General features: G+C 41.4%; 1 protein-coding gene across 6 annotated transcripts in view; it reads left to right on the top strand.

Moving 5' to 3' along the window:
* KANSL1L (KAT8 regulatory NSL complex subunit 1 like) overlaps positions 1-24,460 on the top strand; it is a 104,664-nt gene that overhangs the window by 46,652 nt on the left and 33,552 nt on the right. For all 6 annotated transcript variants that reach the window (XR_006278109.1, XR_005295741.2, XR_006278108.1 and 3 more), the window contains exon 6: positions 5,988-6,192. Coding sequence is in view for 2 of the 6 variants with exons in the window: in XM_043505690.1 (XP_043361625.1) it covers positions 5,988-6,192 (205 nt within the window). In the remaining 4 variants the exon portion in view is untranslated. The remainder of the gene's footprint in view (positions 1-5,987; positions 6,193-24,460) is intronic.

Below are 24,460 nucleotides of genomic sequence, written 5' to 3'. Positions count from 1 at the left end.
CGTCTTATCTTTAAGGCTTTAGGGTTCACACGGGCAGAGGTGGCACACACTCACTCCCATATACCTCTCTCTCACGGGTGGGAGGGGTGACCAACCGATCCAACCCTCCCTGCCTGGTGTTCTTCGCCATCCATGCCTGGCTGGGCCCCTGGGACAGACCCGCCTCTCCTGGTATCTGGTGCTGTGTCATCCCAAGGCAACACGTCACATGGCCCACCTCCCCAGATTTCTATCAGGGTTCACACCAGAATGTGGCAAGCAGCGGCCTTTTGGCACTGTGTGGGAAGGAAGGGACAGAAGCTGCTTCCAGTCGGGGAGGAGGGAACGAGAGGGATGACCTTGTCCCTTCCTGCCTGCACAGTGTTGAAAGGCAGCTAACGCCTCCACCACCTGTCACGCGACTACAGTGAGGGCAGGAAGGGTTAAACCCTAGGACACATTGTGCACCAGGGACCTCAGGGGCTTCAGCAAACCTGGCCTGCGATGTGGCTCAGCAGGGGAGGGTGCCATGGGGACGGAGCGGGTGAAGAATTGCTAAGACCCTGCCTGGGACGCTACTGTGGAGCCTGCAGAGTCGGGGTGGGAACAGGCTGGAAATTGCTTCTCTCCCCACTCCAGAGCTTAGCTGAGGGGTGGAGAGGCTTCCCCATGCCAGCTCTGTGCGGGCTTTGGCACATACTGGAGGGTCTTTGGCTTTCCTTGGGCACCAGTCCTGCCAGAGGCAGTCGGGGAAGGAAGAAGCCTGCCTGCCAGCCTAGCTGTTGGTGAGCTGAGTGTCCGACCAGGGGCTGGTTCTCTGCACAGCACTGGGAGCGGGACGCGCCCCAATGGGGGGGATATGGAGGAGCTGAGGGGGCGGGTGATGGTGAAGGGGCAAAGCAGGGAGAGGACAACAAGAGGGGGTGCAAGTTAAAGGGCATATGGGTGGGCAACAGAGGTGACATGTAACTGGCCAATGCCTGGCGCCTATCAGCACACCCCAGCCACTGCCGCGTGCAACCAGTGTGGTCCGGAAATAGGATGAGTCGGGGCCTGCTGGCTGAGAGCTGGCACATAGTGGGGGCTGCAGTGACGGACAAGCAGGGGCAGTGGCCGGCCCTGTGGGAGCTGCAGCTTTACCTTCCACACCCACCCCTATCGTCAGTCACTGGAGCCCACCACTCACTGCTGGTGGGTAGGTGGCTGGCAAGCAGGGATCGGGCCAGCAGCAGGACCCATCAGTATTGATGGGGGCGAGACAGAAAATATGGGACAGTTTGCCCATTTTTAAGAAAAAGTCGGCCCACCTGCAGGAGGGCTGAAATACGGGACTGATCCTCTAAAAACAGGACGTCTGGTCACCCAGTCTTTATTGGACTTAAACAGAATAGAAACAGAAATAAGGCTCTTCCCATATTCTTGTCTTTTTTGTTGTTTCTTGCCTGTCTTTTTTTTAAGATACGCTAGCTAGTAAGTCTGCTGCTGTGAAAAGTGATATTTGTATGTTTAATATCATTTTTCACAGCAGACTTACTCAGCTGGGGCAAGCCTGGGGACAAATTAGGCCCTGGATGGGGAGGTGGTAGGGAGGGAGCAGGGGCAATGGGGAAAATGGATGGGGGGCGGGCAGTGGGGGGGTCAGGGGCAATTGGGTGTAAGCCTGGGACCGGAGCCCACCACCGTGCGGCTGGGGCTGGGGCCAGGGCCAGGGCCCGAGCCCCCCACCAGGTGCTGGAGGCTGCTGCTGCGTGGCTGAGGTCCGGGGCTGGAGGAGCCAGCAGGGTGGTCGTGGTAAGCCCAGGGCTGGAGCCCACCACTGCACAGCTGGGGATCAAGGCTAGATCCCAAAGCCCTGTGGCCAGGAAATGGAACCTGCTGCCATGTGGCCGAAGCCTGGGACCAGAAGTAGCAGCGGCGGCTGGGGTGATGGGTGGGCAGGGAAAGCCTGCCGATATGCGGCCAGGGACCTGAACCAGAACCTGCCGCTGCCCAGCCGAGGCCAGAGTCAGAGACTGAAGCACTGCACTGGGGATAGAGCCCAAAGCCCTGTGGCCAGGGGACAGAGTCTGCCCTCTGCCACCCAGGGTTGAAGCCCGAAGCCCAAGCTCTCTCACTGTTTGTATCTCTGGAGAGGTGCAGGGTACAATCCTGCTGGTGTATATAGGTGGAGGGGCTGCTGCTTTGCACCAGACCCTCGTCCCCCAAATCACTGCCCAAGGCTTCAGGCTGTGGTTGCAAGAAAAGCCCCTGGTGGCTGCATGTGGCCACGCATTTGAGAAACTGGTCTTAAAACAGACAGTGGGAGGAGCTGGCAAGGACATCAGCCGGGCAATTGAAGAGCCGGACAGAGCAGCAAGGTTAGGGAGGCAGAATTCACAAGGACTGGGGAGCTGGGTTTGGCAGCAGGGTTTCTTACTGAGTCATTGACTGTGCTGCCCAGTTCCCACAGTCCCAGCCCATCTTCCCTGGTTCTTGGACTTCTCCTCCTACTCCGTACCCATTTCCACAATTAGTTCTGTTTTTATTAATGATACTATTAATAACAATAAAAGAGGAAAAAAATAGAAATGGTTAAAGATGAAGTACAATGTGTAAGACCTTCACTGTGGAATGGAGTTTGGGACTTGGAGAAATGGGAAGGGGTCTGTAGAACGAAGCGGCTGGTTTAGGTTCTGGCACCAGACTAAGCAGGAAGTCTGGGTACCATTGGCCTCTACCACCCATCCCAGCTCCCCAGCTGTGTAGTACGACTCTGTGGCTCCCCTTAATGCCCAGCCTCTCTCCATCCATATACTCTCCTATACAGCTCAACCTTTAAACTCTGATCATTATCAATATTAGAAAATGTCACCCTTTTAAAATGGCATGGGGAACGAGAGTCGGGAAACATTAAGAGGAGACGTCAAGGGGAGGAATGGAAGAGAAGAGCAGAAGAGACGAGCTTGTGGCCATGAACATGGAGAAGGAGCAAGAGTCCCTGGGGCAAGGAGACTTCAAGGGTTGGTGAGGTATGGAAGTGAACATAGGATAGTGTGTAGTAGGGCATATAATAGTCTAGGAGGTAGAGATGTGTAGGGTATAGGGGATAAGCAGGATCCCAGAAATCGGCCGCCTCTGTCCAGGAAACTGGACGTTAGTCATGTCATGAGAGATCAGAATGTATAAAGTAGTGACATTTTTATGTGTAGAAAAACTGTTCAAAATAAATTTTGTATAGGCTTTAAAAGAAGTTCTTGTCTTCACAAGTGTGCCCGGTTGGGCTTGTGAAAATAATGTGACTTTGCAGATGGAGGGAAACAGTCATTTAAAAAAGAGAAATCAATTTTTAAAATAACTTTCTAATTTTTGTTAATATGTACAGAATACATGATAGCGTTGAGTGGTATAAAGATTTTATTAGCACTTGGTATTGTCTGCTTAACTCATTGACTTCATCACTGATGAGTAAAGTGGTCATTGTGACTCATGCCAAAGAATACACTTCATACCATACCAAGTCATATGTGTGTGTAATATAGTATACGTTTTTATATTACAATTGTTTTATAATATATATAAAATTAAATGTCTTATAGGCAGACGGTCCTATTTTGTAGGGCCCCGTTTTTCAGCTTAGAGCTAGTTGTCAGAAAAGATTGATTGTTGGTATTGTAATGAGCTCATTTCTATTGTTTTATTGTCTGTTATCACTTAACAGTTGTATAAGCAATCTGTGATTTGTGGATTTTATCAAACAAGATAAAAAATAACAGGAGTTGGTGCAGACAGATTACCTATTATGAAATCAGGGCATGAATATCTCATCTACTGACATTTCTCAGGCAATTCAATGTTTTGTTGTTTGTAGTGTTTGATGTTATAAAAATAACGCACACTTGAATGCTTTTTGTAGTGAGCCTTTAACTTTGCAGGCAGATGTTGCTACAGCAACAAAATAAAGCAGGATACTATAAAAGTTAAATGCACTCTTATTGATTCATTCCCATCCAAGTGGAGGGTATTTTGGATTCTTATACTGCATTGAAATTGGTCTGATGAGGCAAACCAGCTCTAAATTAGTAACACTGATTTAGCTGCTTTCAGTCTTATATGATTATTGTCTCTGGGTGCTTTGTACTATTTTTGGCTTTTTAATACTTTCTCACAGTATAGTTTTTTTTGTTCCTTTTTAAAATACTGCACACTAATGAGTGTTGGTTTATAAGCAGCGTGCATGTGGCTCAAGTTTAGCGAGATGTTTACACTTGGAGAAATCCACATGTGAAAGAGGTTAGGTGTTACAACTTGGCCCGGTACCCTCCGAATTGATGATGCTATCCTACAGTGAGGGGACTTAATTGCTGGGTTCAATGTGCTTCAAACCCAGCTGGGTCTGGGCAGAGTCTAATCACTCTCTCTAACTCTCTGTCTTAGACCTTGTGCCTGGGCCTTTCCTTGGGGGATGGGACTCTGCAGTTCAGCTGCTCAAGACCCTCAAACCAGTGCTTCAGAGCCTCCCACTCACACATGCTGCTCCTAGGCTGAGGGCTCTCTGGGCTTCTATTTTAAGCCAGGCAGTACCTGGAAACAAAGCAAGGAATACAGAGTGACTATTCTTAAAAGCTCTCGAGTAACAGATCTTTGAAAACAACAAAAAGCCTGCACCCTATCCTGGTCTGATTTGACCTCCTCTGGGACTCAGGAGTCCAGGGTTTGACTGTGTTCAGACTGGGTGGAGTTCCTCTCGTCCTCTCTCTCTCCTGTAAATGCTACTTAGAATAGAATAGAATTTCTGTCTCCTTACCATGTGCTCTACTGCAGCAGTTCTCAAACTGTGGATCAGGACCCCAAAATTGATCACGACCCTGTTTTAATGGGGTCACCAGGGCTGGCGTTAGACTTGCTGGGGCCCAGGTCCAAAGCCCAAGCCCTACCGCCTGGGGCTGAAGCCAAAGACCGAGAGTTTCAGCCCTGGGTGATGGGACTCCCGTTACAGGCTCCCCCCCTCACCTGAGGTGGCAGGGCTGAGGCTTCGGTCCCCCATCCTGGGGTCATGTAGTAATTTTCATTGTGAGAAGGAGGGTTGCAGTGCAATGAAGTTTAAGAACCCTGGCTCTACTGGAAGACTCCAGGCTCCCTCCCCTCGTCATGCTCATGCCCCTGTGTAGAAAAAACATTGTTCATTTGAGGGTGGGAGACAGCAATTGAGACACAATCAAATCCAGTGGCTCCAGATTGCTGATAGCTTCTCAGCATAATCCTTCAATAAGATGTCAAATACCTTTCCTGGGCAGGGCAGCTGTCTAGAATGCAATTCCTTGGGTTTGTCTTAGGCAAGATTAGACATGTGTTGAACACACACAATACAAAATTGAGTTTATAATTTAATACAAGTGTGTCACACTAGGCTGATATCTTTTATTCTGAATGAGCCTTGGTTTATAGTAGTTTTTTTTTCTATTTAGTTACATTTGCCAAATCATTTAAAATAATTTAAGTAGCCATGCTACATTGAGACAAGATGATGGGCCTGATCCCATGTTACTTATGCCAGTGTAATTCCATTTACTTCAGTGGAATGTGGATAAATAGGGAAATGTCATGAATTGAGATATAGAGTTCTCAGCATTAAGGGTAAAATGCATAACGGAGTTGGTGTAGTTATTCTAAAAGCAAGTATTATAATTCCAGGAACTTTATGTACTTTCAACCTTAACTCAGTTTTCACATAGGTTTTGTCTGGGAATAGAAAAGAAAATGTGAACAAGATAAATACAGAATTCCTTACAGTGTCACAAAAGGAAATTCATAATATTAATACATCAATGACAAACTTCTTATGCCACCAGTTGTGATTTCTTGAAGTAGTATGTTAAAACACAAGTGTTAATTTTGGGTGCCTCTAGAATTATGGGGCTAATACGCTTTAGTATGTAAATGTATGTGCCTCTAAGTTGTGAGAGGTTGCCTTTATGTATTGAGCATTCTTGACCTTTTTGACTGATTTTAGTATTTTCCTGGCATTTCAGAGCTTCAGACAACAGAGAGGAAATGTCATCTTCTAGTAGCCAGTTGCTTGATCATCAACACATCAAAAAAAGAAGAAAAGACAGGACAAGGCTGAGATCTCCGTCTGTAACTATCATGAGTACATCTGCCCGAACAAGGCCACTTCAGAGTTTCCAGAAGAGGAAACTATACAGAATGAGCAGTGCATGTTGTTGGAATCAACAGGTAGAGCTGTCTCCTATCGTTTTAGAAGACAAAAGCAAAGATTCCAGCTGGCAGTGTCTGTATGTGTCAGTTTGCTATAATGGTATATTACATGCTGCTGTTTTGATTGTTCAGTACATTCAGACAGCATGCAGTACGCGTGACAGGAGTTCAGCTGTGTCAGCAAGAGTTCATAGTTAAGGAGTTGAATGTAAAAATTGCTCAGAATCCTGCTTTATCAAATTCATGCATTTTTTTTACAGTTATCTTTAAATTCATTTTACAGTCGGGGGTGGGGTGATTTAACGATTTTTTTTAAGGAAACTTTACTGCTGAGGAAACAAGCTACAACATAAATCTGCTAGCTGTTTGCTTTTAGAGCATTTGTTTAACTAAAGAAAGTTTACACAGCTGGTCGTGCATTATTGTGTGGGAAATTAAACTGCTATATCTTAATCTTGTTTCCGTTTTTGCCATTCCCAACCAACTCTGCTCGCTTCTTCATAGCATTAGTAGTGCCTTAAAACTGTCTGTTATACATAAAGATTTTGTCCATTACAAAGAAACTGAATTGAATTAAATGCTTAATGTGGAAAAATCTCTATTAGACTGCTACTTGTGTAAGACAAATGCTGTTTGTAGCCATGTCCACTTTTCCAGGAATACTCTGATTCCAAATGTTATGAATACTGAGTGAGTTTGCCACTTGCTCCTAAAGGGCTGAATTACCTGCTGTTTTCCAAATTAGTTGTAAGGTCATTATTAAAGCAGCATTAATCCCAAGGGACTTTGATGCTTTGCATGACCTTCCTGTACCTTTTAGATACTGTATTGTAATGGTGCTTTTGCATCACCATAACACAGCCTGTTAGCATTTCCATTCTAAAGTTGGATTGGCGTTGTAGGTGAGGAGGGCATTAGTGAACTAGGATTTTGGAAGGTACTGTTTTGCTCTCTCGCTAGTTTTTTGTGTGTACATATGCTTATCCTAACTTGAAATTTGTTTTGATTTTTAATTGCATCCAGTAGTATGTCATTAATTGTACAAATTAAATTTTATGAGCACCTCTGAAAATAGGAAATACAATGGATATGTGAAAGTTATAATGGCAGTACTGACAACCCCTTAAGGGAAAGAATAATAAACACTGTGGGTGAAATCTTGACCTCATTGAAGTCAATGGCAAAATTCCCATTAATATCAATGAGTCAGGATTTTACCATATGAATAGATAAGCAAGACTTTTTGAATCTGAATATGATCAGATATTCACAGATAGTGTGGTTAAGCCATTGCCAATAAGAAGCAAGATTTCAAGTTGTTATACAGTATATTCTCCTTAGATTGAGAAAAAGATCTCCACTTCCCTGCAGCAAAAAGGGCCAGATTTACAAAGGTATTTAGTAGAGCTGGTGAGAAATGCTGTGACAGGATTTTTTTTTCATAGGAGAATGCTGATTCATTGCAATCAAAATGTTTTGTGGAGGTGGCTTGATTTTGACAAAAGTCTGATGGAAAGTAGGCAGGTTTCTCTCGGAAACCTTTCTGGTTTCCTATCGGCTTGCTCATTCAGCTTCTTGGCAGCCTGGTCTTCCAGACTTCCTGCAGTTTGGCAGCCTGCCTGGAGGATTGCTTGGAACTGCGAGTCTGCAAGCTCTGGGAGTTCTAGCTCATAAGCTTCCATGCCTCTCAGCTTTTCTGTGGTTTACGTGGCATGCTGCCATTGAGTGGGGCTTCTAGATTCCCAGCTTCTCTGCAGCTTGCCTGATGGGCTGCTGCAGAACTGCTTCCAGGCTCCTGTTTCCCCTTCAGCCCATTGGGAACTGAAAATGCTGGCTCCAAAGCTCAAAGTCTCATCGCTCAGCTGGGACTCCCAGGATCCGCGGATCTGGTGCAGCCAGTCAGGTGGACTGCCATGGAGTCAGGGATCCAAAGGCTTTTCCAAATAGGAACAAAACTAAATTTTGAAATATTAAAATCCTCCATGAAACCAAGTGACCTTCCTCTGCCCATATCTAGAGTTTAAGCCTAATGATCCCAAGATCGGAAAATCCCACTAAGCACCTAAGTGCTGTACCTTTAGGTACCTAAATACCTTTGAAAATCTGGCCCAAAGTTACTACAGTGCTGATCAAAGAGGGGAAAAACCACATAGAAAACAATAAAACTAGTAGGTGTGTGTGAACAGAAAAGTAGTGACCTAACGCTTCAGCTGCACAGGACCAGAGGATGGGGCCACTAGGGGGTGGAAGACAAATGTGACTCTGTCTCACCTTTTTCTTTCTTGGATTGTGGGACTGGCTGGGGATGGAAATGGTCCTGGTTGTATGTTAATTTGTCAGACTAGGATTTAAAGGTGTGGTGTTAGGAGTTAGCTGCCATCTTTTACAGATATAGCATAGACTTCACATGCTAAAACAGTTGAGTAAAAGACCTTCTGTGTGTGTCGTCCCCTTCCCTCCCCCCCCCGCCCCCTCCCTGCCACCCTTGGCTTTAACTCAGCCAGTTCATTATGTGTTAAAGGCAGTGTGCCTTGTCTACTGGGATTTTTCAAATATGTTATTTAGCGCATTACCTACCTCCTTAAATCTTAGTCTGGACAAGCCCAGATTGACCACTGTAGTTTGCACTTGATTGTAATGGCTCCCTAGGAACCATTACGCTGGTGAGAATTGATGGAATGCAATGTGCTTTGGCAAGTCCCTCCACCCCCTATGCAAGAAATCACCTATACCTACTGTGACAAAGTTCCTCCTCTACCTTGGTGGGTCTTGTGCTTATTGGCGGATTTGCTCGCCTTGGAGCTTCACAGCAGCCCTCAGTTTGGCCGTTTTCATGAACCCATCCACAGTCCAGGTCAACTCCTCCTGTGTCTGACCAGGAGTTGGGAGGTTTGGGGGAAACCTGGGCCCGCCCTCTACTCCGGGTTCCAGCCCAGGGCCCTGTGGAATGCAGCTGTCTAGAGTGCCTCCTGGAACAGCTGTGCGACAGCTACAACTCCCTGGGCTACTTCCCCATGGCCTCCTCCCAACACCTTCTTTATCCTCACCATAGGACCTTCCTCCTGGTGTCTGATAATGCTTGTACTCCTCAGTCCTCCAACAGTATGCATTCTTAGCTCCTAGCGCCTCTTGCTCCCCACTTCTTACCCGTGCACCACAAACTGAAGTGAGCTCCTTTTTAAACTCAGGTGCCCTGATTAGCCTGCCTTAATTGATTCTAGCAGCTTCTTGATTGGCTGCAGTGTTCTAATCAGCCTGTCTTAATTGTCTCCAGAAGGTTCCTGATTGTTCTGGAACCTTCCCTGTTACCTTACCCAGAGAAAAGGGACCTACTTAACCTGGGGCTAATATGTCCGCTTTCTATTACCTCCTGTAGCCATCTGGCCCGACCCTGTCACACTACCTATACATCTGTAGGGAGGGACCAAGAGCTGGCTATGCAGGCTTTACACCAACTGAAGGTTTCCCTCGCCTCCTAGGAATCCTTATGTACTCATTTAAGATGGCTTTAAGGTTCCTTTATGTCACTTCTGCATATGGCCCAAAGGGACCTTAATGTAGGCCAGAATCTGGCCACTTCTGGATCTCTGGATTCAGTTCCTAGTTGCCTTTTCAAAGTCCAGTTTTTAGGTGAATTTAAATTTTAGCAGTGGGCTTTTATAGATGGCAAAATGATGTGTTCATTTTTAAATCCTTTGCTTGGATGGTGTTCTCTTAGTTGACTAGGTTCTGTCTCAGCACTTTTGCAGTGTTTTGCAAAGGAGGTGCCTACAGTCTGGGTAGCTCAAGGAGTTGATAAAAGGATACGGAGATGGGATCTAGGTCCCAGGGGACAGTTGTCATTATCACTATTGCACTAACTGGAAATCTTAGTAGAGGAACCAAGGATTACATGAGCCCAGAAGACTGCACTGAACTTTTGCATCTAGAGCAGTTCTCTCTAACTTAGTGTGGAGGCAAATTGAAGGAGCAACCTGGAGAAATTTGCACTGCTGCTGTATGTGCTGTAATTCTTGTGGAGGAAAAAAAATTAAAAAAAAAAAAAAAAAAGAGGTGGTGCTCCTGCACTGTCAATCTAGGGCCTTTCACAAACATCACACTCATCAAAACGTTAAAAATGAAGGAGAAAGAAAGAAAATGCTAGGCACATAATGCCTCTGCTGGAAACGAGGGGAAAGAAATCTTGCCAAGGAAGTTAGTACAAAATCAGACTGGGCATTTTAAACATGTTCTGACAACCTAAATTAAATAGATATCAAGTCCTTGAATTAAGAACTGTCATCAGTGTATCACTTCCTTCAAGAAATTTTATTCTTTCTGTGGCCTAGCAGCCTTTCTCTTCGTCTTAGTCGCTACGGTTGGTTACCTGGCCATTGATGAGATTGTCCAGCGTGAAACAGAGGAACAGAATATCAGCCCAGGCTGATTGTTCGATTAGGCAGAATTTCTAAGGATGAGACTGCAAAATGGCCACTGGCCCTTGAGATTGACCGTTATTTTGTCAGAGAATGCAACTATCAGTTTGTCAATAGATTTCTTGATCTCAGACAGAAAAAGATGGATTTCACCTTAAAGGGATATATGAAGTTTCATGCTGGATTCTTAATTCAACTTAATAATGTGATACTGGTCTCTCTAGCAAGAAATGACCATATCCTCTTTATTTTGTATACTTATATTGCCTCTGTTACCGTAGTATCTGAGCACCTCACAATCTTTAATGCATTCAGCCTGATAACATCCTTGTGAGGTAGGGAAGTACTGTCGTTCTCATTTTACAGATGGGGAACTGAGGTACAGAGAGATTAAGTGATTTACCAGAGATCACAAAAGTCTGTGAATGTGCAGGAAACCGAACCTGGGTTCCAAGCTAGCACCCTAACCATTAGACTGTCTTCCTCCTGAGAAGTAAAAAAGCTTGTCCTCCCTTTGTCCCCTTCCAGTTTTTTACTGGCTCATTTTAATAACCTCTTCCAGGATGCCATTGCCCCAGAATGATGATGGATGAGGTAATGCAGTGGAGTAGTTTGACTGAGACAATTTAAAGGTGAATACATTGTCTGAAGTATCCTTCTAGCTAGATTTGAGATTGTATTTTGAGATAACTAATTACAGTAGATTCCACTCATTAGCAATCTCTTGGTTTCCAGCAAAAAAGTTGCTATTATCTGAGAGCTGCCAATAAGCAAAAGGCAGATTTGTGGGGCTGCAGCCAGGGAAGAAAGCGCTGGGACATGTCCCACAAATCTTCCTGCGGTTGGTGCTCGGCACATCCCAGTGTAAACCTTCCCGTGAGGCTACAGCTAGGGAAGGAAGTGCTGGCATGCGCCGAACCCGGGTCCCTGGTATTAGGGCAGGGCGTAGCATAAAGTGTGCAGGGAGAAGTACTGTGCGGCTCCGTGGGCCCACGGTACCTCGCTCCTCGTGGGAAGCCCCAGCATCTAGGCTGCAGCCCCCTCCTTATTGCTGCTCTGCCGGTAGCCTCCCCTTCCAACCTCCTCTTCCAGTCCACAGCACCGGGTCTTGGACAGAAGTTCCCCTATTGGGCGGGGATGTGGGTGCCACAGCCACCTGTGCAGCAGCAGGTCCCAGGCCACATGCAGGTTTGCGGGGCTGTAGATAGAGAAGGAAGCACTGGGATGTGCTGAGCACTGGCTGCGGACAGGTGTGCGGGGCTGCAGCCAAGGAAGGCAGTGCTTCCTTCATGGCTGCAGTTCTGCAAACCTGCTTGTGGCTGGGGCCTATCTTCCAAAATGTTGTTGCTAAGTGGTATGTCTGTTTCCAGTAGCCGAATCCAATTAACATTAAAGTCGATGGGACAGGATTGGTTCCTAACAAAATATTGCTGTGAAGCAAAGTTGTTAATATTGGGATTGCGGCTTAGCAGCATCCACTATATCTGACTTCCTGAACTGAGGGGATCAAGTAACTCTGGTATAATAGTTTGAACAGGTTTCAGAGTGGTAGACTGTTGGTCTATATCAGCAAAAAGAACGAGGAGTACTTGTGGCACCTTAGAAACTAACAAATTTATTTGAGCATAAACTTTCATGGGCTAAAGCCCACTTCATCAGATGTATGCAATGGAAAATACAGTAGGAGATATACAGAGAACATGAAAAAATGGGGGTTGCCATACCAACTCTAACGAGAGTAATTGATTAAGGTGGGCTATTATCAGCAGGAGAAAAAAAATTTTTGTAGTGATAATTAGGATATATTCCTGCTGTATTTTCCACTGCATGCATCTGATGTAGTGGGCTTTAGCCCACGAAAGCTTATGCTCACATAAATTTGTTAGTCTCTAAGGTGCCACAAGTACTCCTTGTTCTTTTAGTTTGAATAGGGTTGTTTTATTCTGTGGTCATAGGGAATTTTATGCACCCCTTCATATTGCTACCATATGCTTGGAATAGCTTTCAGTTTCCCATTTGCCAAATTCTGCCTCTTGCCCTTCACATCCCTCAATGGTCTTTTGGGAAGCTATTTTTAGTTAATCTCTGCATTGCTAAAGTTCATACTGCCTTATTCCTGAACTCTTGTCCCTTTTGTCAGTTGGATTGTAAGGCCTTTGGGAGAATGCTCATGTGTGTTGTGTTCTGGGCCGTGCTCTGTAGATTTACAGTGCTATAGAATACTCATGATAGTTCTCAGATTCTTGTGTCCCAGAATCTCTTTGGGCTTATTCCAACTCAGTGTCTCTACACTGGCCTCTGTTTTGCCAGTTTCTTCTTTGCAGAAAATAGCTCCTTTTGTTTACTCCTCCTCTACTTGATTCTGTTATCATTTGTTACTATTTAACATTTATATTGTGGTAGCACAATAAATGACACAACTTGGTAGGGTCCCTTTCTGATAAGTAGGTACTGTGCAAACGTAGTAAATGACAGTCCTTGCCACAAAAATCTGTACAATTTGAAAGATGAGGCATAAGAGATGGGAGAGACTAACAGTCAAGCTATTGGAGGTTGTGGGAGAAGGGATAACAAATAAATATAATAGGACATGGGTCATTTGGCTCTATTATAACCATTTGCTGACGACTTTTATCCTCGGGAGCCTGTTCATCCCTTTGGGCCAGACTTTGCCTGTTCATCCCTTTGGGCCAGGCTTTGCCTGTTCAACATGACTGAATACCGCTACTGACCTGTAGATGAGAAGAATGATCTCTCTTGCTCTGCAATCAGTTTTTCTCTTGATTCCTAAAGGGACTCTCTTGAAGACTCTTCTCTGATTACAGACCCTAACAAATACCAGTTTTCTGAGCATCTGTTAGACTCTGAAGCAAGATAGGTTTGTCTCTGGAAGAGTATTCATTCTATTTTTATTTCATTGTTCAAAAGACCTTACAGTATTAGAAAATTAGGCCATTTCTTGACCTCAAGAGTCAGTACATAAGCCACTTTTAGCAAACCATCTTTCAAAATAGAAGCTATGATTGTAATACATCTGTGCAGTTCATCAAGATGATTTTTGAACAATTATTCAACTGTAGGGTTCAGGTTAGTATGTTTTAGTACATCAGAGATACAGGAAGTACAGGAGACCTTCAGAGTTATGAACACCAGAGTTATGAACTGACCGGTCAACCAGACACCTCCATTTGGAATTGGAAGTACACAATCAGGCAGCGCAACAAGAGAGACCCAAAAAACACCTGTATAGTACAGTACTTTATTAAATGTAAACTACAAAGAAAATAAAAAAGAGAATTTAAAAAAAAATATTGACAAGGGTAAGGAAACTGTTTCTGTGCTTATTTCATTTAAATTAAGATGGTTAAAAGTAGCATTTTTTTCTGCATAGTAGAGTTTCAAAGCTGTGTTCAGTCAGTGTTCATGTGTAAACTTTTGAAGTAACAACCATAATGTTTTATTCAGAGTTATGAACAACCTCCATTCCCAAGGTGTTCGTAACTCTGAGATTCTGCTGTATGGTGTGTTAGTCTGGAAGCTCAAGAGCTCTTAAATTCTAACTGTGACTTTGCCACTCTGTTTGCTTTGACAATTGGCAAGTTATAAACCATCTCTGTATATGTATATAACAGTTTTCAAGTACATAAAAATTTGTTAGAAGGAAGAGGGAGAAAAATTGTTCTTCTTAACCCCTGAGAATAGGACAAGAAGCAATGGGCTTAAATTGCAGCAAGGTTTAGGTTGGACATTAGGAAAAACTTCCTAACTGTCAGAGTGGTTAAGCACTGGAATAAATCGCCTAGGGAGGTTGTGGAATCTCCATCAATGGGGATTTTTAAGAGCAGGTTGGACAAACACCTGTCAGGGATAGTCTAGATAATACTTAGTCCTGCCTTGAGTGCAGGGGACTGGACTAGATGGCTTCTCGAAGTCCCTTCCAGTTTTGTGATTCTGCATCCACTGAATGGTGATAATAACTTACCTTGCCCACTGTGGTGTTGAGAGCTATGTAAATGTTTATGAATTATGAGTAGAATGGAGTTATGGAATTGTGGAGAGTGGACAAGAGAGAGATTTCAATCAGGGAGCTGTTTGTATTGCTTGGTATTATTTTAATTTTTTAAAATGATAAATATAATTTAAAAAGCCAATCTGGTAATAGGTAGAGGTTTAAATGTAAATATATTTCCAATTATATGCAAAAGCAGAATTAAAAATAACCCCTGGAAACTAGCAGAAGAGGTTTGAATTTTTTTATTTTTTTTATTTATTTTTTTAAACTAGGCAGAGGTAGAAATTTTAATTTAACAACACAAAAAACTTTAAACTAAATTGATATCAAATTGTGCACTAGCTAACCCATTCAGCAGCAGGATCTTATCACTATAACTATCATTCTCCTTCCTCTCCTGCTGCTTATGTCATCAATTTGTTCTTGCATCTTGTCTTAAGCCATCCAGTGGTTGTTTCTTGCAGTCTGACCCCACTTCGTAATTGTGATAGCATGCAGTCCCCTTACTTAAAAGTTCCCCAAAGCAATGGGTTGAGAGGACTGTAACTTAAGAAAACGAAACTTCTCCATAGGAGTGTTTACTTTGTGGGCAAAAAAGCAGAAAGCTTTTAAATTCTAGTCTCAACTTGGCCAAATAATAAAATGTTTTCATCCTTATATTTCCATTTTCAGTTGCTCCCCTAGTTGCCATTTTGTTACTGGTTTTGACTGATATATATTCTAGTGTTTTTCTTAGAATTTTATCTGTGCTCTCTGCTGCAGCGTATGTGGCTAATAATAAAGTGGAAAAGTAATTGTTCTTGCCTTGACATTTGATTTTGGTAGCTTTTCATATAACGTCCCAGGTAAACCCACAATTCTTGCTATTTGGGTTTTTGTGTTTAATCTATCCACACTAGTAAATGTCTGTGCGCCTAATTAGAGACACAAGGTGGGTGAGGTAATATCTTTATTGGACCAGCTTCTGCTGGTGAGAGAGGGAAGCTTTTGAGCTTATACAGAGCTTTTCTTCTTATCCGATGTTTTGCACCTTATTGGTTATTTACATCTGAATTGGTGGTGTTTTATAACTACTTCACACTCCCTTTACAGAATTATTAATCACTATACAAGGTAAACAGCAGTGAAGAATCAGGCTCTGTGAATATTCCCTGCTAGGTTCTTTCCTTTTGAAGCTGCGCTTGGCTTTTCATTGTAAGGGTGAGAAGTACTAATTTCTCCTTTGTTTTAAAATTTCTCTATGTTGTGTCTCCATCTACTGGTTAAACATGACAAATTTGGTTGTCTGGACTGACTCAAAATTACAAATAATGTACTAAAGGTGAATTACCTTAGATGTGAGTAAGAGTATGAATATTTTTCTTACACAGTGGGAATAGGCATGAGAAGTAAAAATTACATCATAGCAGTGTTGTTGTCAACTCTTGCCATTTGGATCTTGCGATATGCTGTGTTTAAAGCCCCAACAGCTGGAGTCAAGTGATTACATAAGAATCTCAGATTTATTTATTTTTTTAAAATATCTCAAGATTTTCTGGGTCCCTCATGATTAGCTCATGATTTTTGAAAGCATTAGGGATGGCAGTAGTGTTTTATGGTTATTACAGTACTTGTTATTTTTAAATGACATACACACATTACTATCTAAAACAAGTAAAGACTGAATATCTGCTCCAGTTTTAATTTATGTTTTAAGCTTTTTAGGGCAGGGAGTGTTTTAATATGCCCTGATCTTGGCTGGGTGGTCTTTGCACTACTGTAATACAAATTGTTGTTATTAATAATTATAATACATGGAGAGCTTCCTGTCTAAATTAAGACAAAAGCCGGAATTGACAGCAATGCAGGGAGGGGTTGGGAGAAAGTCAAGTGTTAACAGAGTATGAACATGCAGTTACTTAGGCTAATGCATGCATCTTGAGGGTTCCACCGCATTTTGGTCGAAGGGGGTAGGTGAGGGAGGGGAAAAGAGAGAGAAATTATATATAAATATTTGTAAGGTGTTATGAAGACTGTATTGAATCTCCTCCAGGAAAATCTGTACCATATTAGCCATATTGCCACTCACTTACATGAGATGCAAGATACTCGCGTAGATTTCTTTGTGAATCATTATTACCTGCTTTCTCTCATTAGTTTATTCAGCCTATACATATTTAAAAGTAATCTTTCTTTAGGGCAGTAATACAGTCCAACATGTTCTTTCAGAGCTGTCTTCTATATAATGAAGTAATTTTCCTCCTTTAATTGCACTAAAAGTATTCTGTTGATCTTTTGCCATGGTATCTCCAGATGTTGACTGCACCAGTTGTCTGAGCATAGCTTCTTAGCACAGCCAGTCTATGAAAACCTGTGAATATAAGGAATGCTGTTGTGTTGCCAACTTTCCTGCAAACTTGTTTCAAGTAGAGCAGGGGTTCTCAAACTTCATTGGACCGCAACCCCCTTCTGACAACAAAAATTACTGCACAACCCCAGGAGTGGAGACCGAAGCCTGAGCCTCTCCGCTCCGGGTGGGGGGGGGGGCAAAGTCCAAGCCTCACTGCCCCGGGCCGGGGGAGCCAAAGCCGAAGCTCAAGGGCTTCAGCCCCAGGCAGGGGGCCTGTAACCCAAGCTGTGTCGCCCAGGGCTGAGGGCTTCAGCCCTGTGTGACACTAGGGCTTGGGCTTCGGCCCCGGGCAGTGAGGCTCAAGCTTTAGCTTCAGCCCTGGGGCGGTGGGGCTCGGGCTTCGGCCCTGGGTCCCAGCAAGTTTAATGCCGGCCCTGGCACCCCATTAAAATGGTGTTGCAATCCACTTTGGGGTCCCAACCCACAGTTTGAGAACCACTGAAGTAGAGGATCAGTTCTATTTCTACAAAAGTGCTTAGCACCTTTGTAGAAATATAAAATCTTTCTTCTTGATTAGTCTGCTGGGGAGCAGTACATTTCCTGGAGAACACGATCAGCATTCTGTAAATACAAGTAGTAGCTGACAAAGTTTGGAACAAAAAAAAAAAACTAGTCATCAGTTTTAACAATAAAAAATCCTATTCAGAAAGAAGAAATCTATAACCCTGTAGTCCCAGTAGGTTTATGTGTTATCTAATGGGAAAATAGCGTTAGCATTGGAACACTATGTGATTTTCTGGATAGAAGTAAATCCATCTAAAGCAAACTTTTGTGGAAATAGCTATGTTGGCCAGCCAATCAGGCCAGGAAGGGTTTCTCAGCAATAAGGATCTGTCATGGTCCTTTTCAGATTCCTGCAGCAAAGAATTTATTGTGCTATTTCCTTCCAATAGTTTCTTGACCATAAATCCGCTCCTTTAATTTCTACTTCTGATAGAAGTAGAAGAATTCTGATAGAATTTTTTCAAAATGTGTCAGCACAATTACAAAAGTCTTTCCTTTGTCTTATTTAACTGATCAGTGATGAAGCACAAAACTTCCATGTTCAATTGATATTTTTTTAAAATTAAAAGTAAAAGATCAGTGTTTCAGGCAAAACACACAACTACCATTGAATAGAAGTACAGTCTCTCTAACTATCAGTGTATTATAATATGGCTCAGGTTGGAAAGAAAAATCTTAGTCTGTATCTGTGAGGGAATGGATGGCCCATGAAAATGGTAACAGTTATAAAACCTTTTCTGACCTTAGACCAGAAATTTGAATTTGGACAGGTTGGTTTATAAGTAAAAGTGGTTATCATCTGATTAGCTGTTTTGTGAAATAAGTTGATAGTCTCAGTCCAGGTCCTTGTCAAACTTGTCTATATCACAAAACCCACCATTCCACTTGGTATCCTTGTTGGTAGTCTCAGTAAAGAGGCCATAGACAGACTGATTCCCTCTCACCCTTTTAGGGCAGCTTGCACTGCCATTGGCTGTAGTCTACCTGTCATGTGAATAAACAGAAGACCTCTGTCTCCAGCATTTACAATCTGTCTAAGATGGTTTGAGTTTATGGGTCCATACATTTTAGTGCTATCCAGAGATTGAGAATTGTTTTTAATTATTAGTATCTTTACTGTAAAAGAACTGTGTTAAATTTACTCTAACTACATGATTTTGTGTGGTCCTCCAGTGAGGCACAGGAGAGCAATATTGAAATTTACCCCAGTTGGGTGTTTGATAAAAGTCCTCAGTTAGTACCCTGAGTCTATATAGTCTTGCAGGCAATGTTATAGGAAGGCTCTATGGATTTGACATTATGGAACAACATAGGAAAATCCACCCCAGATTTTATTTGTAACTAATAATGTAGTCGCAAAAAGAAAAGGAGTACTTGTGGCACCTTAGAGACTAACAAATTTATTTGAGCGTAAGCTTTCGTGAGCTACAGCTCACTTAGCTCACGAAAGCTTATGCTCAAATAAATTTGTTAGTCTCCAAGGTGCCACAAGTACTCCTTTTCTTTTTGCGAATACAGACTAACACGCTGCTACTCTGAAACCTGTAATAATGTAGTGTATATTATTGTCTCTGTGTATATTAGTGGCATTCTAACACACTATGTAGATAGTGGTATGCATACATAGCAAGCACTGAGCTAATAATATTCATATATAGGAGTATTCCAAACATTTTTTTCCATGCCTGGCCAGTTACATTGTTTTTCCCCAGAGTCGTCTTTTGTAATAGCTGGAGGTAAAATGTTTTAGGTCTTCAGTTGACAAATGTGTCACCAGACATGTAGTGCATAGGTTCAGAGAGCTAAATTTGACTTGTAATAATAAAATCAGAATACTTACAGTTTAGAAACAGCAATGAGTTTAGTTTGTTAGATTAAACATTCAGTACCTCATACAACATGAAAAGTTTGTGTATTTATCCTGTATGCACTTCTCTCATTTATTAAATACATGAGGAACTCTGCTTGGAGGAGAGGCCAACAGACAGACAAATGATCTGATCGTGACACTAGGCTCTATTATTAAAGCAAAAAATGTATAATGAACAAATCAATGATAATTCACCAGAAAGTCCACTTAAACTCTGCCTATATGAATGTATAAATCACTCCTGACAAAAAAAAAAAACAGAAAAACAATTATTGCAATTTGTTTGGTGTTTAATTGGGGCTGCTAGCATCCCATTTTGAAATGTGGCAACTTCACAACAGGATAATTTGTCAATTCCGTATCAAAGTCCCTGAATTCTAGCTGGCTACTGATTGCTTATATGTAGGCTTTAATCTGGATATCTGTAGTGAGTAGGCATCCTCTTCCTTCAGATTTTCAACTAGATTTTCATTTCGGATTGCATCTCTGAGGAAGCGTTTTCTTTTCAACTGTGTCCAAGCTCCTCACAAGCATAATCTCAAGCAGACCTGCCATCTAGTATATGGAGTTTATTTGAGGTAACTCCATTGACTCATTGGATTGACTCCAGAGTTACATTGGTGTAACTGAGAGCTGAATTTTGGCCAATTGGTTGTAACCACAGAGCTCAGTGCTATTTTATTACATTTAGGCTCACTTCCAAGAATTGCTCAGAAATGTCTTAACACATTTTGCTGTTGGATCTTTTTGTTTCATATACTGATACTGATTAGTATTCACTTCAGAATTTAAAAACTTGAAACGCAAAAGATTGTGCACTAAATTTATGTCGCTCTTCCTTGTAATAAGCTTTGTTCCCTTTCTTAATATAACTGGCATTTAAGCAACATTGTTCAGTTTATAATCCTCCCAGAACAAAGGCAGTAATCTGACTTGCTGAATGATTATCATCAGTTTATTACGCTAACAAGCTACAAATAATCTTGTTGGCTCTGGATGTGTTTTGAATTTGGGAATAGTTTCTGCTTGCCCTTTCTGATTTCTTCTGCAGCAGAGTCAAACGGTGCTGAAGATAAATTGTTGGATGAGTAGATTAGAATTCATGGGTGATGTTTAGAGAATTGGCTTTTCTTTGGGTATATTTTCCCCTTGTAGTTTAAAATAAAATAAACTTCTGTTACTTGTCATTGTCATTCTATAAGCATCTTCTTTAGTTTTCATAGACTCCGAAGAACAGAAAAAAATTGTGTTCCTTCTAAATACACTGTATCTCCTTATAGTTAACACAATCATGTACTCTTGTTATTAAATTTATACTAGGAATGACATTATACCTCAGATTTCATAGGCACTTTCAAGGGAGAAAAAAAAGGGTGGGGCAGGGAATAAGTTTAAAGATATGCAAGCTCTTTGGGGGGAGAAGCTGATAAAGAAATTGAGTTTCCATGGATGTTTTCTCTATAAAAGATTGCCATAGATATCTCTCTTCTAAGGCCGTTTAGATTCTTTATCGAGAATGTCCCAAGGTTTTATGAACCACTTGTCAATTGTTGGAGCTCCGTATTCAGTGTGGATAATGGATAGAGCTGGTCAATACTCCGAATTTTCATTGTGTGGGAAATTCAGACTTTTTTTGTAATTTCCTTTTGTCCTGAATTGTAACGGAAAAGTCGAAATTTCCCATTGAATGAAAATTCCCCCAAAAGTTATTTCAGAAATATTGAAACATTATCAAAAAGTTTCATTTTGATAGTGTTGAAGCGCTTTTTTTCAACCTTATCAATACAATTAAAATGCTTCAATGAAAGTTTGAAACAAACCACTTAGGTAATTTCTCATCAAAAATTTCAACATAATCAGTAAGTTCCTGCAAGACATTTTGGTTTTTGTTAAATCAGCCTTTTCCAACAGAAAACTGTTCTGTCAGAAATTTTTCAACCAGCTGTAATAACAGACATTCCTAACAGTGCAAGGTCAAATTCTTCTCAGCTCTTCATTGTTAGTAGTAACCTTCTTAGGAGTTTGAAAATAAAATATCTCTTCCTAGCAGATACTCTTCTTTTGCATGTGCTAATCATTATTATTTTCTCTTGAATTACAAATTGGCTAATATAGGGTTGTTTGTTTTTCTTACTTCCTTGTTTGTGTACCATTACATTGAAAGATCTGAACACTAATTTGGAAATAGAGTCTCTTTAGTTGACTTACTGCAGAGAACATGAGCAAAAACATAAAAATCCTTTAGCCACTGCTTGTAAATTTAATTACAGTTTTTAACTAGATTTAGAATTGAAATGATATTTCTGACCACAATGTATGCATTTCAAAGTAGGTGAAAAAGCAGACTTAACTAACTTCACAATATGTCCTAAATAAGGTTGGGGAACAAACTGATTTAAAAGCAGGAAATTCAAAGTCAAGACTGAAACTCTAGATTTTACAGATGTCAGCCTTATCTGTGTATTTTCTGGGGTTTGTTTCCGCCCAGTGATTACTGGTTAAAGAAAAATAGATCTCAAGTGAAAGTTTTTTGTAATTTACCAGAAAGATTTGATTAATTTCTCCTTGGAATCATTTAGGTTTCTCAAGTAAATAGACTGATATGGCAGTTTGAAAAATACATATTCAAGAGATTGTATTGGCTTTTTAGAAAGGTACTAGTCTCTAAGGGAAACATAGACTATAACTATTCTACAGAGGCTATGTTAGCATAGTTATGTTGGCATAGCTCTCTAGATTAGAGGTGGCATACTTCAGTGGGAGTTTTTCTGCTAGTGTGGAAATACTATCTCCCCGAATGACCATTAGCTATGCCTACAGAAGCACTTTTCTATCAGCACAGCTGCCTCTACACTAGGGGGTTTGTCAACATATCTATGTCACTAGGAGGTGTGGTTTTTTCACACCCCTGACTGATATAGCTATGTTGGTATAAGCTGTAAGTACAGAGCAGGTCACTTATTTTTGTGCAGTTTTAAAAATAAAAGTCAAAGTGGCTTCCTGTGAGCCATTCAAGTTTGTTTATGGTGTTCAGAAATGTGCTACACGTTTTCTTTCTTTCTTTCTTTCTTTCTTTCTTTCTTTCTTTCTTTCTTTCTTTCTTTCTTTCTTTCTTTCTTCAAAGACCACCCTTAGTAAGATTTGTGAAATGTCCAAACAAAGACCCCAATCCTGCCAACACTTAATGTGCATACTTAATTTTAAACATATGAATAGTCCCACTGACTTCAGTGGGACCGCTCATGTTTAAAGTTGAACGTGGATGCACATGACTGGAGGATCCTGGCTATAATCATACATTATAGTTTACCAGGAAAAATATCATAATGGCTTCCTTTGAACAAACCTTCAAAATGTAATCCCAAGCAATCAGAGATCCCCCTCTGCTCTAAAACCCTAGCATGCACTATGCTGATTAGTGTAGAAGTCTCTCTGATCAATACTGGAGTAGGAAATGTGTTAATGGAGAAAAAAGAAAAACATTTTTATTTAATACTGAGTGGTCTCCAAACATTTTATGTTACTCCTTAAATAAGAATATTGGAGTCACTTATAAGAACCATTGTTGGAGGTGGGGGGAAGGAAATGGATTTATTTTACGCTATAGATAGAATCAGTGCTTCTCCACTGATGAATGAGAGTGTTGATGTCATCAGCAGAATGCATGTTGGAACGTCTCATAAGGCAGGAAGCAGGGAGTTTTTATGGGGACTGCTACTTTCTGAATCTTGGAAGAAGGGGAAGTTAAAATTACAGATGTACCCTTTTTTGTTCATTTGGTCATCTTACACCTGTGTCAACAAAGTCAGGCTATTTGTTTGTCATTCACATTCACGAAGATACTTGTTAAGAAAACAAAGAATTCATTACTGAATAGCCCATTACTGCTATTGATTATTAAGGCGAAGTCATAATGCGGGGAAGGGAAATAGTTCTATTAAATAAGCTGCTGTTGCAGGAGGCCATAAAGTATCCATACTGTTCCTGTTCCCCACCCTTCCCTCTCATGCAATGTTCTACTGAAGGACAGACTTTATTGTCTGGAATGTTAAAATTGCTAAGAGCCATTTTGGACAACTTGAAAATGGAGAGTTTGTGAAACTTTCAACTAGTGAGGAGAAAGACAGAAACATCAGCTTTTGAATCTGTTAGTACTGTTCATGTCATTTTTCAGCATTGTATTTTATATGAAATGTTTTATGAAGCATAGACATCTCTTGTAGTTAAGTTGTCTTCCTCTGCCACTGCTCCCAATCCTTCGAAGTTTTGGCCTATGAGACATCCTATCAGATTCAAGATCTTCATCCTTGCTTTCAAAGCTCATTATAATCTTTCCCCCTTTTCTCTCATTTCTTCCTGCTTTCAGTATGTAGTTTTGCATCATCCAGTTCTCTACACTTGGATAAGTTATCTTCCTGTTTGTCAAAACCTCTGCCCCCTCTCATCTTTTTTTAGATCACTCCTCCCAGAAATTCTTTCTACATTCTCCTCTTCATTATTCCCCACTGCATCTCTTTCCTGCATTATCCCCATGTATTGTGTTGGGGTTTTTTTGTTTGTTTGTGCTATCTATCTTAGATTGTAGTTTCTATGAGGCAGAAACTTTGCTTTCCTCTGTGAGACTTTATGTAAATGTCTGGCATGTTCAAATCAATTTTTAATGTTGTTAACTTTATGTATAATTGAGTTTCTGTGTAAGAGTTCAATAATGTATGGAGATGTACAGGTACCAAGACATTCAGCTTGTTTAAGCTGAGTAAAAGATGTTTAGTTTGGTATTATAATGGCAAAAATATTTTCTTTGTATGTACTGATCTTGTTTGTTGTGCCTGACTAGAAAATTAACTGGAATACTGGCTTTTTTGTTTCTTGTTCATAGGGAGTACCACATTTTTCGTATTGGTTGGGAACAATTACCTTCTGATTTGGAAACTACTTTGGAAATAAAATGCTGCTACTCTATGTTCTTTCCTAGCTCCAAATGAAGCAAATCAATTTTTCATTCAGCTATGGTATTCATAGTCCAAAATCATTTTTCCAGGCAGTAGATATTTATCATTTCTATGATAATCAAAGTTTGTGTGAGAACACTTCTG

Source organism: Dermochelys coriacea, chromosome 11, assembly GCF_009764565.3.
Source record: "Dermochelys coriacea isolate rDerCor1 chromosome 11, rDerCor1.pri.v4, whole genome shotgun sequence".
NCBI classification, from domain to species: Eukaryota; Metazoa; Chordata; order Testudines; family Dermochelyidae; genus Dermochelys; species Dermochelys coriacea.
This window is presented reverse-complemented; position numbering and strand designations above follow the sequence as displayed.